The 15,130-nt window shown below is 36.3% G+C and overlaps 1 protein-coding gene across 1 annotated transcript in view; it reads right to left on the reverse strand.

Annotated features, from left to right (window-relative positions):
- CBLB (Cbl proto-oncogene B) overlaps positions 1-15,130 on the reverse strand; it is a 214,431-nt gene that overhangs the window by 69,199 nt on the left and 130,102 nt on the right. Inside the window, exon 10 of the mRNA XM_060010593.1 lies at positions 7,211-7,414. Within this exon, the coding sequence (XP_059866576.1) occupies positions 7,211-7,414 (204 nt within the window). The remainder of the gene's footprint in view (positions 1-7,210; positions 7,415-15,130) is intronic.

The following is a 15,130-nucleotide window of genomic DNA, read 5'->3' on the forward strand; positions in this document are numbered from 1 at the left end:
ACTTAGGTTCTTCACCTTAGAGAATATATACTTAATCATTTCTTAAATTAATTTTTATTGGAGTATAGTTGATATACATATATCCACTCTGTTTTAGATTCTTCTCCCATATAGGTCATTTACAGAGTATTGATTAGAGTTCCCTGTACTTAATCATTTTAATTTACTTATGTAGAAAATAAGACTATTGTAAGCTTATCTAAATTACATAGTCCTTAAAATAATATGCCAGCAGACATGTTGGCAATGTTGCATTTTCTCTGAGTTTTAAATCTATAAGATAGTTGTACAGTAAATTTAATGTGGTCATGTAATGTAATCATAATTATGTATACATTAATACAGTAAAGAAATACAACCAATTCTTGCCAAACCAATCCAGTTGTGGTGTCTATTTCTTCCTAAACAATGACAGGTAATAGTACCTAAAAGAAAAAAATACTTCCATAGACATCTCAAAAATACTGATATTTAATTCTCAGAAGCAGAGCAATATTGTAGGAGTCTTAAATAACACTATATAAAAATAATGCTAATAACAACTGATACTTAACATTTACTATGTACCAGCACTGTTCCAATGGCTTTACATTCATTAACTCATTTAACCTCAACTCTCAGAGGCAGGGTTTCACAGACAAGGTCACTGAGGCACAGAGAGTTAAATAACCAATGCAGGCACATAGATACTAAGTAGCAAAACTAGAACATGAACTCAGGTTGCTGGACTCTGGGGACCATAGCTCTCTGAAGAATAGTACAGTTAAGAACAGTGTCACCACTGATCATTCAATGAAAAAAAAGAAAAACAAAACTTTCTCAATGGCATATAACATAGGTCAGGCACTATGCAAGTCTCTGAGGAAGAGCAAGGCCCACCATGAGCTCACAGTCTACACCACAGCAGGCCAACCCAAAACTAAGCACAAGAGTTCAAGTGCTAGCTTCTCCTAAACTACTACATATTCAAACTATTTTTGAGGAATATGTGACAGTGTCTTCAAGGTCCCCTATATCAGGGGTCCCCAACCCCTGGGCCGTGGACCGGTACCAGTCCATGGCCTGTTAGGAACTGGACCCCACAGCAGGACGTGAGCAGTGGGCAAGTGAGTGAAGCTTCATCTGCCGTTCCCCATCGCTCGCAGTACCACCTGAAACCATGACCGCCCCTGGCCCCGGTCCGTGGAAAAATTGTCTTCCACGAAACCGGTCCCTGGTGCCAAAAAGGTTGGGGACCGCTGCCCTATATCATCACATTGCACTTGGACAAGGTGGTTTGTTTTTTTTTTTTTGATATTCACGTACTAATATAGAAAATGCTACTATTCTGCATGGAGAACTTTAAGAAAATCAGTAAACAAAATGCAATTAAATGGCAAACAATGAACCTGTGACTTTGGATTGCTCACTGTCATCCACGACTCTGCCCGTGTTGCACAGCGGGAGAGGTGAGGACCGTTGACATGTGGTCCGAATAATTCTTCTTAGGTGGGACTGTCCCACGGTTGCAGGATGTTTTGCATCTCTGACCCCACTAAATATCAGTGGTTCCCTCGACCCTTCAGTCACTGTGCCAACAAAATATGTCCCCACGTATTTCTGAATACCCTCAGGAGGTAGAACTGCCCATACTTGAGAACCATGTTCTACATTTCAAATGCCTTGTTATTTTCGAACTTCACTTTTGTTGTAGATTTTGTCCTTACTGCTCCAGCATGTACTTGAGCCCTGTGGTTGGAATCTAAGTCACGTTAAAAAGGTAACAGTCGCCTAAGAACACTGCAAAAACACTGTGATCTATACACATGAATTCCTTCCTCAGGATCAGGAGTACTACGGATCCTTTCCTCACACATTATTAGGAAAAGCAAGAATTAGATGATATATTGTTTTCAATCAGCAATATGTATTTTAATTGGTGATGGCAGCATTAGGAGAATGTATAAAAAAAGATAAAGGAAGGGGCTTCCCTGGTGGTGCAGTGGTTGAGAGTCCGCCTGCCGATGCAGGGGATGCGGGTTCGTGCCCCGGTCCGGGAAGATCCCACGTGCCGCGGAGCGGCTGGGCCCGTGAGCCATGGCCGCTGAGCCTGCGTGTCCGGAGCCTGTGCTCCGCAACGGGAGAGGCCACAACAGTGAGAGGCCCGCGTACCGAAAAAAAAAAAAAGATAAAGGAAGAATAATTCCTTTGACCTCTGGTCACACCTGTTTTTCCTCTTATATGGTCATTCATTAAAATTTTAAATATTGTTTTAAGAGCAAAGGAATTATTGTTTAAGAGCAAAGGAATTAATCTCAGTTCATACACTAGGTCAGCCTGTCAACACATCTTGTATCAAATCTTCATTTGTTTGTAATTTATGTGTTTCATGAATAACATTTTCTATCAAAGTAATTGCTAAGGAACTGCTGAGATTCTGTACACCTTTGGCAAAATGAAACAAAATTCTGAATAGCAATAGACATGTTTTCTTACCTTTGATCTGACTGAAGTCAAAGAGAAGGATGTGATCTTATTGATCACACCCTGGACTTCCTCTAAGGGCTCACTCAGATCCAATTATCCTAGCAATTCTGACAGCTTGAGAACTCAGGCAATGGTACAATTTCAAGCAAAACCTGCAACACCTTCTAGTGAAACTCATAAAATAGCCTATATCTAGAAAGGCAACCAATACACTGTATTATGGATGTATAGGTTCTATTTGCTTCTGTATGATTAGCATTACTAAATAAACTTATAAAACAATAAAACTACATTCTATATGTTCAGTATGCTACTATTTATAAACTCCAGCTGCAGGACCTCACCATGGCAACAGGAATATACAAACAGCTCAGTTCTCTATGCTATGATGGAAGCATTACTAATTTAAAGAATGCAATATGCTTAAGACAGACAGAAACAATTTCACAATATAGTCATCAACCTGCTCATAAAAGAGGAGAAAGATAGAGATGAGTATTTGACATGGCAGATAAAAGAAAGCTGATTCCTTTTGCTGGACCATGACTGACAGTCACTCGTGGAGTTGAGAGAATGAAATGTTTTTAAAATGAATGAATGAATGAGGCAACAGAATCACTGAAAAAAACAGAATGGAAGAAAATCAGGTAGAAGAGTTACTGTGTCAAAGTGATCTGTGATATTTGTTCATAGCCTCATCTATAAGACAGAACTGAATAGAATCTATAATTTGGTATTTTGTAACAGATATACTCAGTCTTCAGATTGGAGTGAAAAAGATGCACAAAATCAGGCCACTGCCCTCACAGACCATGTGAACATGCATGTGCATTTGTTATTTCACTTAATAAATGCTAGGTACCAAGAAACACAAAGATAAATAAGATATTGGCACTGGCCTTAAGAATTAATAGTCTAATGGAGAAGACAGTCCTCTAAATGAAACGTAACAATTTAGTGTAACTCCTGAAGTAGAAGTACCTATAAAGTATTATGGGAGCATAATACCATAGCAATGTTTTTCCCAATTATTCAGAAAGAATTGATGCTTGTATCTACAGTAAAATTTAGGTTTTATTGAAAGTTAAGTGGCAGTGATTTACAAAATATTATAAAATTCACAATCTGTTTAGAATTGTCTAGAGGCAGATCGGTGCACATAAATACATTTAACTGAAATATGATCCCTCAACTTAAATGATTACAGGTTCTTTAAATTTCTCCAATCTCTAACTGTCATAAGAAAGTATGGAAATGACACTGACTCGAGTGAAAGCTCTGTTAAATGACACTGCTGACTGCTGGGACAATAATGTCTGAGAGCAGCACCAGCCTTCTCCTTTTTGGGTAAACTAAAGAGAAGATCGTTGTCAAAACCTCTCAGCTCCCTCAAAAACAAGCTCACCAGTGTGCCAGAGGGAACACAACATGCATGGTTTGAGAGTGCGTGAAAGATCAGGGAAAACCACCAGTCACCTTTGAATGTTGTGTGTTCATTTTATGTTACCAGTGATTCCCTTCAATTGTCAGCGCTACTAATGAAGCAAAGCTCAAGCTTCAACTTAAGTCAGTGGAAATCAGGCTGAAACTGCAACCTTTCCCAAACTCATATAGAGTAAACCTCATTTTCCCCAAAGCAGTAAGGTGTACCAAGTTCTTGAAAGAATTACTCTTAAGGCCCGGCTCCCCGTCCCCTGACAGCAATCACTGAAGGAAGAAAGCCCATTTAGTAAAGGAAATTGAAATGCCTTTTTCCTAGCTATAAAACATTACCACCTCATTCACTGGAACTACCTGAGCTGTTGTATGTTTCTCAGAGACTTTTCTGTCATTCCCTATTATCCATGCATTCAATAAGCATTCTTTAAATGCTTTAAGGTGCCCTAGACCTGAGGACTGAAATGTTTTTCTTCAAGGGCCAGATAGTAAATATTTAAGGCTTTGCAAGCCAAGATGCAAAATCAAGGGAATTATGTAGGTACTTAAAAAATCAGTTAAATATATAACCATTTAAAATGTAAAATTATCATTAGCTCACAGAAAAACAAAAACAGGGCACAGATTGCTGATTTTAGTGCTAGATCACAGTCAAATATTCAGACCAAGCTAAGACCATTAGGTTACTACATTAAAAGAAAAGGTTTTTTGCAACAAAACCTAGCTGCTTCTAGTAAGAACCTGCAGGAATGATCTAATAACGCTCTGTCCAATATAATTATCTACTGGATATTAATTATTTCTATTATATCTATCTATACTAGATATTTCAATACCTACAGAAAATGTTCCACATCTGTACAGTTCAACAGGGTAGCCACTAGACACAAGGGGCTGTTGAGCATTTCAAATATGTTGAATGGACTAAAGAATAGAATTTTAAAATTTTATTAAATCTTAGTTATTTAAAATTTACATTTAAATAGCCACATACAGCTAGTATATGGAAAAACAGATGTAATAGTTTTTTTATATATCAATTAGCAGGGCCTAATCGAATTTGCTTGGGTTTTTGGTGACCAATTAGGGCATAAATATCTTTACAGGTTAATACCAACAGATCACAGTTCAAATTGTTCTTAACTTCTGGTTAACATTTCATTGGGAGTTGGTAACTATTCGTGATGTACATTATATTATAGAACTGAAAAGACCTTCAGAGAACACAGACTTGTACTCTATGAAGTACAATGTGTGCAGCATGTTCCAAAGAGGGCAAAAGAGGTGTATTGCATGACGGCTCATAACTACAGTTTTGAAGTTAGGAAAAAAGCACCAGTTCTGCTTCAGAGTAGTACTGGGATCTTAGGCAAGTTATTTTACCCCTTTCTTCTTCAATTTCCTCCATTGTAAAACAGGACAGTAATAGGAGCTTCTCTACTGGATTGGTGGCAAGATTAAATGAGATCAAGGACTTAAGAACACAGAACACTGCCAGCTCACTGAAATCATAAATGTTACTACTTTATTAAAATAACGTTATATGACAAGTATTTTGGGATACAGTCCACAATCTGACTTGGTAGAAACCATTTCATCACTCAGCATGTAAGGAAGCTACATATGGAGTGTTGGATATATCACTGTTATTTTTATCCAGCAGACACAACTTTGAATTCTGGCTTTACAACCTCCTAATGTAGCCATGTCACATGACTAGTCTGAGCCTCATTTCCTTATCTGAAAATGAGAAGAATATTTACCTCTTCAAGTTGAGAGAATAAAATGTGAAAGAGTTTTGCTCATATACATATTAATGTTGGTTACTGATTGAGTTCATCTTAAAATCAAGTCTCAATTCGCTGTTTCAATTTGAGATTTTTTTTTCTTGTTCATCCTTTAGGGTTACTGAGGGATAACTACTTCCTTTCTTCCATCTCTTGGGCCAAAGGGATCACAAACTTCAAAAGTAAAAACTGAATGTAGCTGTCAGCATTAGAGGCTAGAATCAAGAGTAGTTTCTCTTGAGAGAAACTATGACTATGAGAGTTAAATTATGACATTTATAAAAAAACCAATGAGGTGAATAATAAAAATCACCCCAGACCAAAGTAGAATTTGAGAGTAGCCATGTTGGTGGTATTAATATATCTCCATATGTAGAAATTTGTTATTTAAAAATCCTAAGGATAAGTACCTGGTGAGCATGGAACACTGGAACACAGAAGATGCAGGAGGCCAAGAAGTACATTTTGACACAGCCGTAGAGAATGGGTAACCCCCAAATCACCTCATCTGTTTCCTGCACCAAGTGTTTCCCTACCACAGAGATGGACGCATATGGCAAATACAATCTTCTGCCATTACACTTTATCATCGTTCCACCTAGATGGCAAATAGGCTGCATGTTACCTGCCAAATCCTAATGAATTGCAGTGGGGGTTCTATAAGGCTGTGCAGGCCACGTCTGAACTCAGCAGGAATGAGAACCATGATTGATTAGCCATGCCTGCCGTCAGAAGGAGGGGGGGGGGCACCTTCATACTGTGTGTGCAGATGCTTTCATAACACTCGCTGCCATTTCTCTGATTTTAGGAGCAAAAAACTTCTGAGTGTAATCTGAATTTCATGTATCTTTTTGTACAGAGAATAGTCTGACAGCTTAGAGTCCAGCTCTCTTGATTATTATGTTTCTGGTTCGTTAATTACTCAATTGGCATTCTGGTTCATTGACTAGTCTCTTGTGGGCTTGGTTGCATAAATTCCAACTGGGCAGCGGCATCCATTCCCAGTGAACTGACAAAGTTAATTTTTTGAGTCTGCAATATTGATAAGCAAACCCCAGACTATGGTAAATTCATAAAGGTAAATCTTATGTGACATCTTAATAGCCAAACAGAAGGCTGGCTTTCCTGATAAGAAGAAGAACTATCAGACACTTCTTTTAGACTTCAACAAAGACTATTTTTCATCAGTTTCATCACTGTTAATTTTAATAATTTTCTTTCTTAAATTTTTCTTTACAGATGTGCTATTGCTAGTCTCAGATGATGTTTTTCTCTATACGAAAGCTCTCACCATCTCTCATTTTGGAGTTTAAAACCAGCGAAAGCACTCTGATTAGTCTAGTTCTTTCTCAGCCTATGATTCCATCAGCCTTTCAACATTACTTATATCTTCACCTTTCTTTTGATTCCAGAATCTTTCTTTCCCAAACCCACACGCCGTCAAACCCAACTTGCGACAGCATCATTTCTTTTTCATGTCCACACAACAAGTGAAAAAATCCTATGTTTTCTAGTTTTACCTTTCGAACATTTGCCAACCGATTCATCATCAAGGACTCCTCTCGGTCGTCATCGTCATCCAAGTCCAGCATCGGCATTCCGAAGGGGTCGATGATGCTACAGCACCTGGAACCTTCATCTCTTGGATCAAAGGGGTCCACGATTATGGGCTCCGTTCCTTTTATTTCGCAGCGACAGAAGGGGCAGCCCTGGCCATCTGACTCCTGAACAAACACAAAAATTGTGCTGATTGGTCTTTGTTCAAATAAAACACTACTGAGAGGGGCCAAAGTTCTACTATAAAAAGAAGTTGCAAAAAATAGGTTTTCAGGTAGGCAGTAGGGGTGGAGGAAGATCTGCCTTGAAGGTGGTAGAGTAGAATGGAGAACCAACAAAATATATGTTCAGTATTTAAAATTTCAAATTTTTTAAGAAAAATTTCTTTACAAAAACCTTTGATTTAGGATAAATCAAAAAGTTAGGAGCTTAACTTTATTTTACTGAATGTTCATTTACAATTTTAATGTATCAAAACTTTAGAGTCCTGCAGAAAACTGGAAATTAAATGTCCCTCTTTACCAAAAGGCACCAGTGCTAATTAAACATTCTATAAAAAGGACATTTTGATAAAAATTCATTATAAATAAAGTAATAGTATCAATTAGAACAATCCATTTCCAAATCAATTCTGGAAAAGTTCCTGTGCACGTAACTATGGCTACATATTTCCATTTTAATTGCCTAGGTCTTTTAAAGCCTTGGTTTATAAGCAATCAGTGGGAAAAAATAAGTTTATTTTCAGAAATCATCATCTATCCTGAGAGCCTGTCATCCTGACACAGCTCATATGGAATGTAATAATATGTGAGATACCAAGTTTTGCACCTCATCTTGCTTTCAAACTAGATACTGCAAAGGGATTTGTGCAAATACTTTTGGGCCAGAAATTCATTTACTGGTAATTACTGAAGTTTTCTGAAAATCTCCCAATTCTATTTCTCAAAAACTAACTACATTAAGAATTCACAGTTGGGAGGGAAATAGGACAAGACTGTTTTCTTGCCCTGCAGATAAAGCTGACTTTTAGAGATAGATGGTATATGACATTCACCACCATATTTTTGTTTCTCCATTATACCCTGACTTTACTAGTATGTTATTTTAAAAAATTATAAAACTTATAAGATCATTTTAAGGCAGAAATCGCATGAGAGCATCATTTTTAGAGATGAGACTATGAATGAAAAGAGCTAACATCTTTAAAGAAACCATTCAGTACTTAAGATTGTCCCATGCACTTGGTACGACGGGAACGTGGTGTTCTACCTGCCCTCCAGCGACACTCTGATCAGTGGTGGAGTAACACTCTCCTTTCACTGGACAATTACTTAGCATACACTCTGTGGCAGATTCTGTGGTACGTAGTTTATTCTTTCCCAAGCATCACTCTGATTAACAAAGTGAACATCTCCTTTGCCAAACAAATTGTCAAAAAAAGAAAAACAAATGCTTTCTGGATTGGTTAATGAAAAGAAACTGCAACAATTCCTTATTCATCGACTGCTACATAATTTGGGAAAGAAACTTGGAATGGTAAAATAGTTGAACTAAGGTGGTATGAAGAGATACAGACAGGCTAGTACAAAATCCTTTGATGTTTACTGCCACGTGTGCTCAAGTCTGGTGAGCTTCAAGGCAACTCAAGTATTTGCTCCATCATTTTACAGATGATAAAACTGATACTTAATTCTCCCATCTTACACTGATATTTTCTAACACAGTAGCAAATATTTAAGGAAAGTTAAACCTTTCTCCTATCTTTGATAACAAGAACATTAAATGTAAGTACATTTTCAATATAGGTTGTCATCCACGTAAAATCCCCTTATTATAAAAGTCAAAATGGACCCATACTGTGTGTCTGCAGTGAATTTTCCTACGGATCTACATAAGATAATTTCAAACAGATAGTTTTAATATATAAGAGCAAGATGAGAAAGAACCAATGTACCCTGCATCTTTAATGCATGAAGAATAGAAAGTGGTATTCGTGGCCCTAAGCAGAGCAATAACAAAGCTATAGTAATTAAAACAGTATGGAACTGGCACAAAAAGAGACACAGATCAATGGAACAGAATAGAGAGCCTAGAAATGAACCCAAGGATATATGGTCAATTAATTTACAACAAAGGAGCCAAGAATATACAATGGGGAAAGGACAGTCTCTTCAATAAATGGTGTTGGGAAAATTAGACAACCACATGGCAATAAATAAATAAATAAATAAACTGGACCATTATCTTACACCATACACAAACATTAGCTTAAAATGGATTAAAGACTTGAAAGTAAGAACTGAAACCATAAAACTTCTAGAAGAAAATATAGGTGGTAAGCTCCTTGACATAGGTCTTGGCAAGATTTTTTGAACCTGACACCAAAATCAAAAGCAACAAAAGCAAAAATAAACAAGTGGGATTATATCAAACTAAAAAGTTTCTGCATAGCAAAGGAAACCATCAACAAAATGAAAAGACAACCTGCTGAATGGGAGAAAATACTTCTAAATCACAGACCTGATAACAGGCCAATATCCAAAATACATAAAGAACTCAGACAACTCAACAGCAAAAACAAAAACAAAATAACAATCTGATTAAAAAATGGACAGATCTGAATAGACATTTTTCCAAAGATACATATATGGCAAATAGTTACATAAAAAGATGTTCAACATCACTAATTATCAGGGAAATGCAAATCAAAACCAAAGTGAAATTATCACCTCATACCTATTAGAATGCCTATTATCAAAAAGACTAGAAATAACAAGTGTTGGTGAGGATGTGGACAAAGAAGACCCTTGTGTACTGTTGGTGGGTATGTAAATTGGTGCAGGCAGTATGGAAAACAGTATGGAGGTTCCTCAAAAAATTAAAAAGAACTACCATAAAATCCAGCAATTCCACTTCTGGATATTTACCTGAAGAAAATGAAAACACTAATTAGAAAAGATATATGCACACTCCATGTTCACTGCAGCATTATTTCCAGTAGCCAAGATATGGAAACAACCTAAGTGTCCATCAGTGGATAAATGGATAAAAAATTGTGGTACATATATACAATGGAGTATTATTCAGCCATAAAAAAGAATGAAATCTTGCCATTTGCCACAACATGGATGGACCTCAAGGGCATTATGTAAGTGAAATAAGGCAGAGAAAGACAGATAGATACCATATGATCTCTCTTACATGTGCAATCTAAAAATTAATTAACTCAAAACAAAAATAAGTTCAGATACAGAGAACAGATTGGTGGTTGCCAGAGGTGGGGGAGTGGGTGGTGGGAGAAATGGGTGTACAGTTTTTTTCTTTAGTTTTAGTAAGTTGAATGCCACTAAGTAAAAAATTAAAATATAAAAGAGCTGATGTTCCCTGTGTCTTTAATGCATGAAGGATGGAAAGCTGTACTCTGGGCCCTAAGTAGACACTTCATGCATTTATACATTTTTTTAAAATTATTACATAAATTTTCAAACATAAACAAAAGCAGAGAAAAAAGTGTAATGAATCTGCATGTACCTGTCTCCCAACTTCAACAATTATCAATTCACACCCAATATTTTTTGAATTTTATTTATTTTTTTATACAGCAGGTTATTAGTTATCCATTTTATACATATTAGTGTATATATGTCAATCCCAATCTCCCAATTCATCACACTGCCCCCGCCAATTCACACCCAATCTTGTTTCAGCTATATGTTTACTTGTTCCCTCTGCCCCTGGATAATTTTGAAGTACATCCTACACATTGCATAAATTCATCTGTAAACATTTTAGTATGTGTACCTAAAAACCAGAAAATCTTTTAAGACCTAAGTATAATACAGTTATCATAACTACAATTAATCTATTCAATCTAAATAATTAAAGTCATATTATTTTTGAGTACAGTGGCTAGAATGCATAAGCAACTGTATTCCCCTTCAAAGACTTCCTTAGAACCTCCAGGGTCAGTTTGCATGTTGTTTGGTTAAGGATGACTTCTGGTTTATGTGATCTATTTCCTGATAAGGGGTAACTGAAAAGATTGTGTTTGGAAGGAGGTGAAAGGCAATAATAGCATCTTGATGGTACAAGAAAAAGACTGGGAACGGTTCATCTAAAACTGAATTTAGGTTTTTCGCCATCTCTCCTACCTTAAAGTTTAATGCTATACAAATTACTGATGTGAGAGTAGCTGCTTTATGAGTATATGTCACAAAATATATTTTCTGTTAAGCTTTATCTTTGTTGAGCGTTTACATTACTTACTAGGATCAAAATCCAGCTGCAATGTACTTCCATTCTGATTTGCAAACATAGATCACACAACATGCCTCCTCTAATATGACTTCACCCACCACTTTCTCTGTAAACTATTGTCATATGCAAATTAAGTTTGACCATATTGTCAAATTTGGTACTCATAATCTCAAATTTTGGTGCTGTTTTGGTACTCTACCTCATTTCTGTCAGATAGTTGATTAAACACATATGAAGAATGTCTTCGATAGATACCTAACTCTTCAGGATTGTGCCTCAATAATTAAAATAATGTTTCTGTCAATATACACTTAACGCAAGATCACAGAACATATGTTAATGAAGAAGAAGGACCAATACATAATTCCTTCTCTAGTCCCCAACATATTCACATTCTGAGAAAGTTAAGAGGAAGTACTTGGACTCCATCTGTTCTAATTCACTCAGTAGACTTCACTTCCTCAAATAAATCCTCCCAAACCAAATGAGACAGAAGTTATCAGTGCGTTCTACACCATCTGAAACTTAACTATGTAATATGCTCATGATAAAACTACTCAGACTCATTTGGCAACCATAAATACTGCAAGTTAATGATATTAAATATAACTTTAGGTAACCTGAGAACAAATTAACATTGACAGAGAAATAGAAAAAAAAAAATTAAGTTCCCCCCAAAATTCCTATTCCCCAATAACACCCTATGTAAAAATCCAAATAAATATTGTCACTATCATCTCATCATCATCATCATCATCATGTATCAGTCACCTTCCATAGTATTTCTGTTTAAATGTTGTCCAGATCAATATTATCTCTTAAATACTTTCTTTTAATGTTTTAAAAGATAAACATCATATATAGTACAATTTCTTTTGCTCCCAAGATGATTAATTATTTGAAGGCACACTTTAAGTTCAATCATTTCATGCCTTCCCACAAATACAATATAAATGGAGGGCCCTAGAGAATACATAAGACTTCATGAGTCTCATATACTCATTTCATGAGTATATTTTTACTATATGTGTGTTTCCCATCTCAGTAACTTCTAATGTACATTACCTTGCCATACTTCACACAGATTTGAAGTTACCATAAATCTCTTTTTCTAAACATGAAACAAGTATAGATAAATAACTAGATAGATACATATACACATACATATACTGAAAGTAGCTTGGGTCCATACTAGGCATTTTCAGAGCACAATATATCCCACAAAAACTTAGTAAATTCTTACTATAAAGAATGAATGATGATAGTTAATAGTGATCTTAGAATAAGTAACAGAGAGAGAGATCTTTGGTTTTGATGTTCTTTTATGGTGGGCAAGGGAAGATGACATTGACAAATTTAGACTCTTCTAGTTTTAATTTGGAAGGACCATGAAAACAGTGAATCAGGAAAGAAGCATAAACATTCTGAATCTGGAAGCTTCGATTGGAATCCTATACCCACCAATTGCAGCTGTGTGACACTGGGTAAGCCATTTCATCTTCTTTGTAGGGTATAATGAGAGAATGCACATTTTAAGGGATATCTTAAAGATAAAGTGAGATAAATTAATTCAAAGCCTTCCAAAGTGCTACTTAAATTCCAGTTGGTATAATTACTACAAAAATAGTCTCAAGAACAAAGAAAAGAAGTAAGATAGCTGAGGAAACATACCATAGCCCTTACACGACTCTCAAAGTGAAAGAGGAGCTCCAACACTTTATCACATTTATACAAAAAGACATAACATATAATCAAGGACAAATACTAATTTATAACATTCTTAAAGGCAAATATTTTTTTATTTGTAGTACTAAGGTTATGAAGCTTCACTGAGGCTAGAAATTTAAAGGCTGGTTGCTTTTGAAAACAGATATATTAAGATTACTTCTTAGTGCCTTGAATGCGATTCTTTGAGCTGGCTTCTCACCTCTCTTAGACAGTTACACATTTCTTCCCCAGTCATGCTCTCTAAATATGGTACACCTATAAATCTCTTTAATCACATGTCATATTAAAATCCGAGCTTATTAATTTTCATCTGCTGACTTTTTGCTAAGTATTTTGAATACTCCAATATCTTTCCTTTAAGTTATTTTGAAAAAATATGCAGGAGGAATAATCAGAGGAAAATTAGCTTTGCTTTTAATTGAATTTGAAAGTCCTTGGCAATAATTCAAACAAAGGCTGCATATCCAATTGGCATATGTGTATCCATTTTTATTTTGGAAGAAAGATTTGAAGAACACAGTTTAGAGTCTGTATGCAGCAGATATTTTCTAGATTCCTGGAAAGAAAGAACAAAAACAGTTCCTTACTTTACACCTTATGTGATCACCCTGCAATATCACTGATGCATAATATGTTATTACAGAAAAGGAGACATGGAGGAAGTAAAGAAGAACATGTTTTATTAATATTCATGGAATAGTGTGGAAGTGAAAGAAAACTCTCCAAGGATTGCATTGCCAAGGATGGAACAGAAATGCCGAACCCAGACTTCCCTGGTGGCGCACTGGTTAAGAATCCGCCTGCCAATGCAGGGGACATGGGTTCTAGCCCTGGTCCGGTAAGATCCCACATGCCATGGAGGAACTAAGCCCGTGCGCCACAACTACTGAGCCCGCGTGCCACAACCACTGAAGCCCGTGCACCTAGAGCCCGTGCTCCACAACAAGAGAAGCTACCACAATGAGAAGCCCGTGCACCGCAACAAAGAGTAGCGCCCGCTTGACGCAACTAAAGAAAGCCCACGCGCAGCAACGAAGACCCAATGCAGCCAAAAATAAATTTATTTTTTTAAAAAAAGAAAGAAATGCCGAACCCAGGGTGATACTACTTCAAAGAATGCCTCTAGAGAGGTGATTACTCATTTTACTTAGTACTCTGTGCAAACTCAGACTTGCCAGTTCAATTTATTAAATAACAGTTTCAGAAGAAGAAAAAAGTATCTGACACCTCTTCAGAGGCATGACTAAATGGGCCATTATGACAGCAATTAAAGAGTAACCACTTGCAGCCCATAATAACTAACTGACACCTCTACTGTGCATTTCTTAGGGTTTCCGTTAATTACAAAGTTTAAGTCTCCAATGAATTTCAATTAAACCAAAGTAGGGCATCAAATGGAAGGAAATGTTGGTGAAGAACTACTTGCTAAAAATGCACAATGGTTGAACATATAATATGTTACGGTCAGGGTTTAATATTTCCTATTGGACCTGATTTATCAGAGCTTCTTGGCAGACATGCAGCCTTTAAAATCCTTTTCATATCAGCATGCCCAACCAAAGTAGTCGAAAGTAACAAAAATGTCTCACATCCATAATTAAATTTGAAAGATAACAGGATATTCATTTCAAATGATTATTAGTACCATGCCCCTCGATTTAATTTTAACTTCTTGAGGGTTAAAATTTTAACTTCTTGAGGGTAGGGACTGTGTCTTTAGTACAGAACCTGGGAAACAGAAGCTGCTTAAAGAATGTTTGCTAAATAAATGAAAACGAATGGATTTGAGATCTTGGAGCCTGACGGATGAAATATTCTATGTCAGCTTCTACCAAGCCAGTTAAGGGAAACCAAATTATCCTTGTGCACAATTACGTTTGAAAACTCAATTTTTTCTC

Source organism: Delphinus delphis, chromosome 4, assembly GCF_949987515.2.
Source record: "Delphinus delphis chromosome 4, mDelDel1.2, whole genome shotgun sequence".
NCBI classification, from domain to species: Eukaryota; Metazoa; Chordata; class Mammalia; order Artiodactyla; family Delphinidae; genus Delphinus; species Delphinus delphis.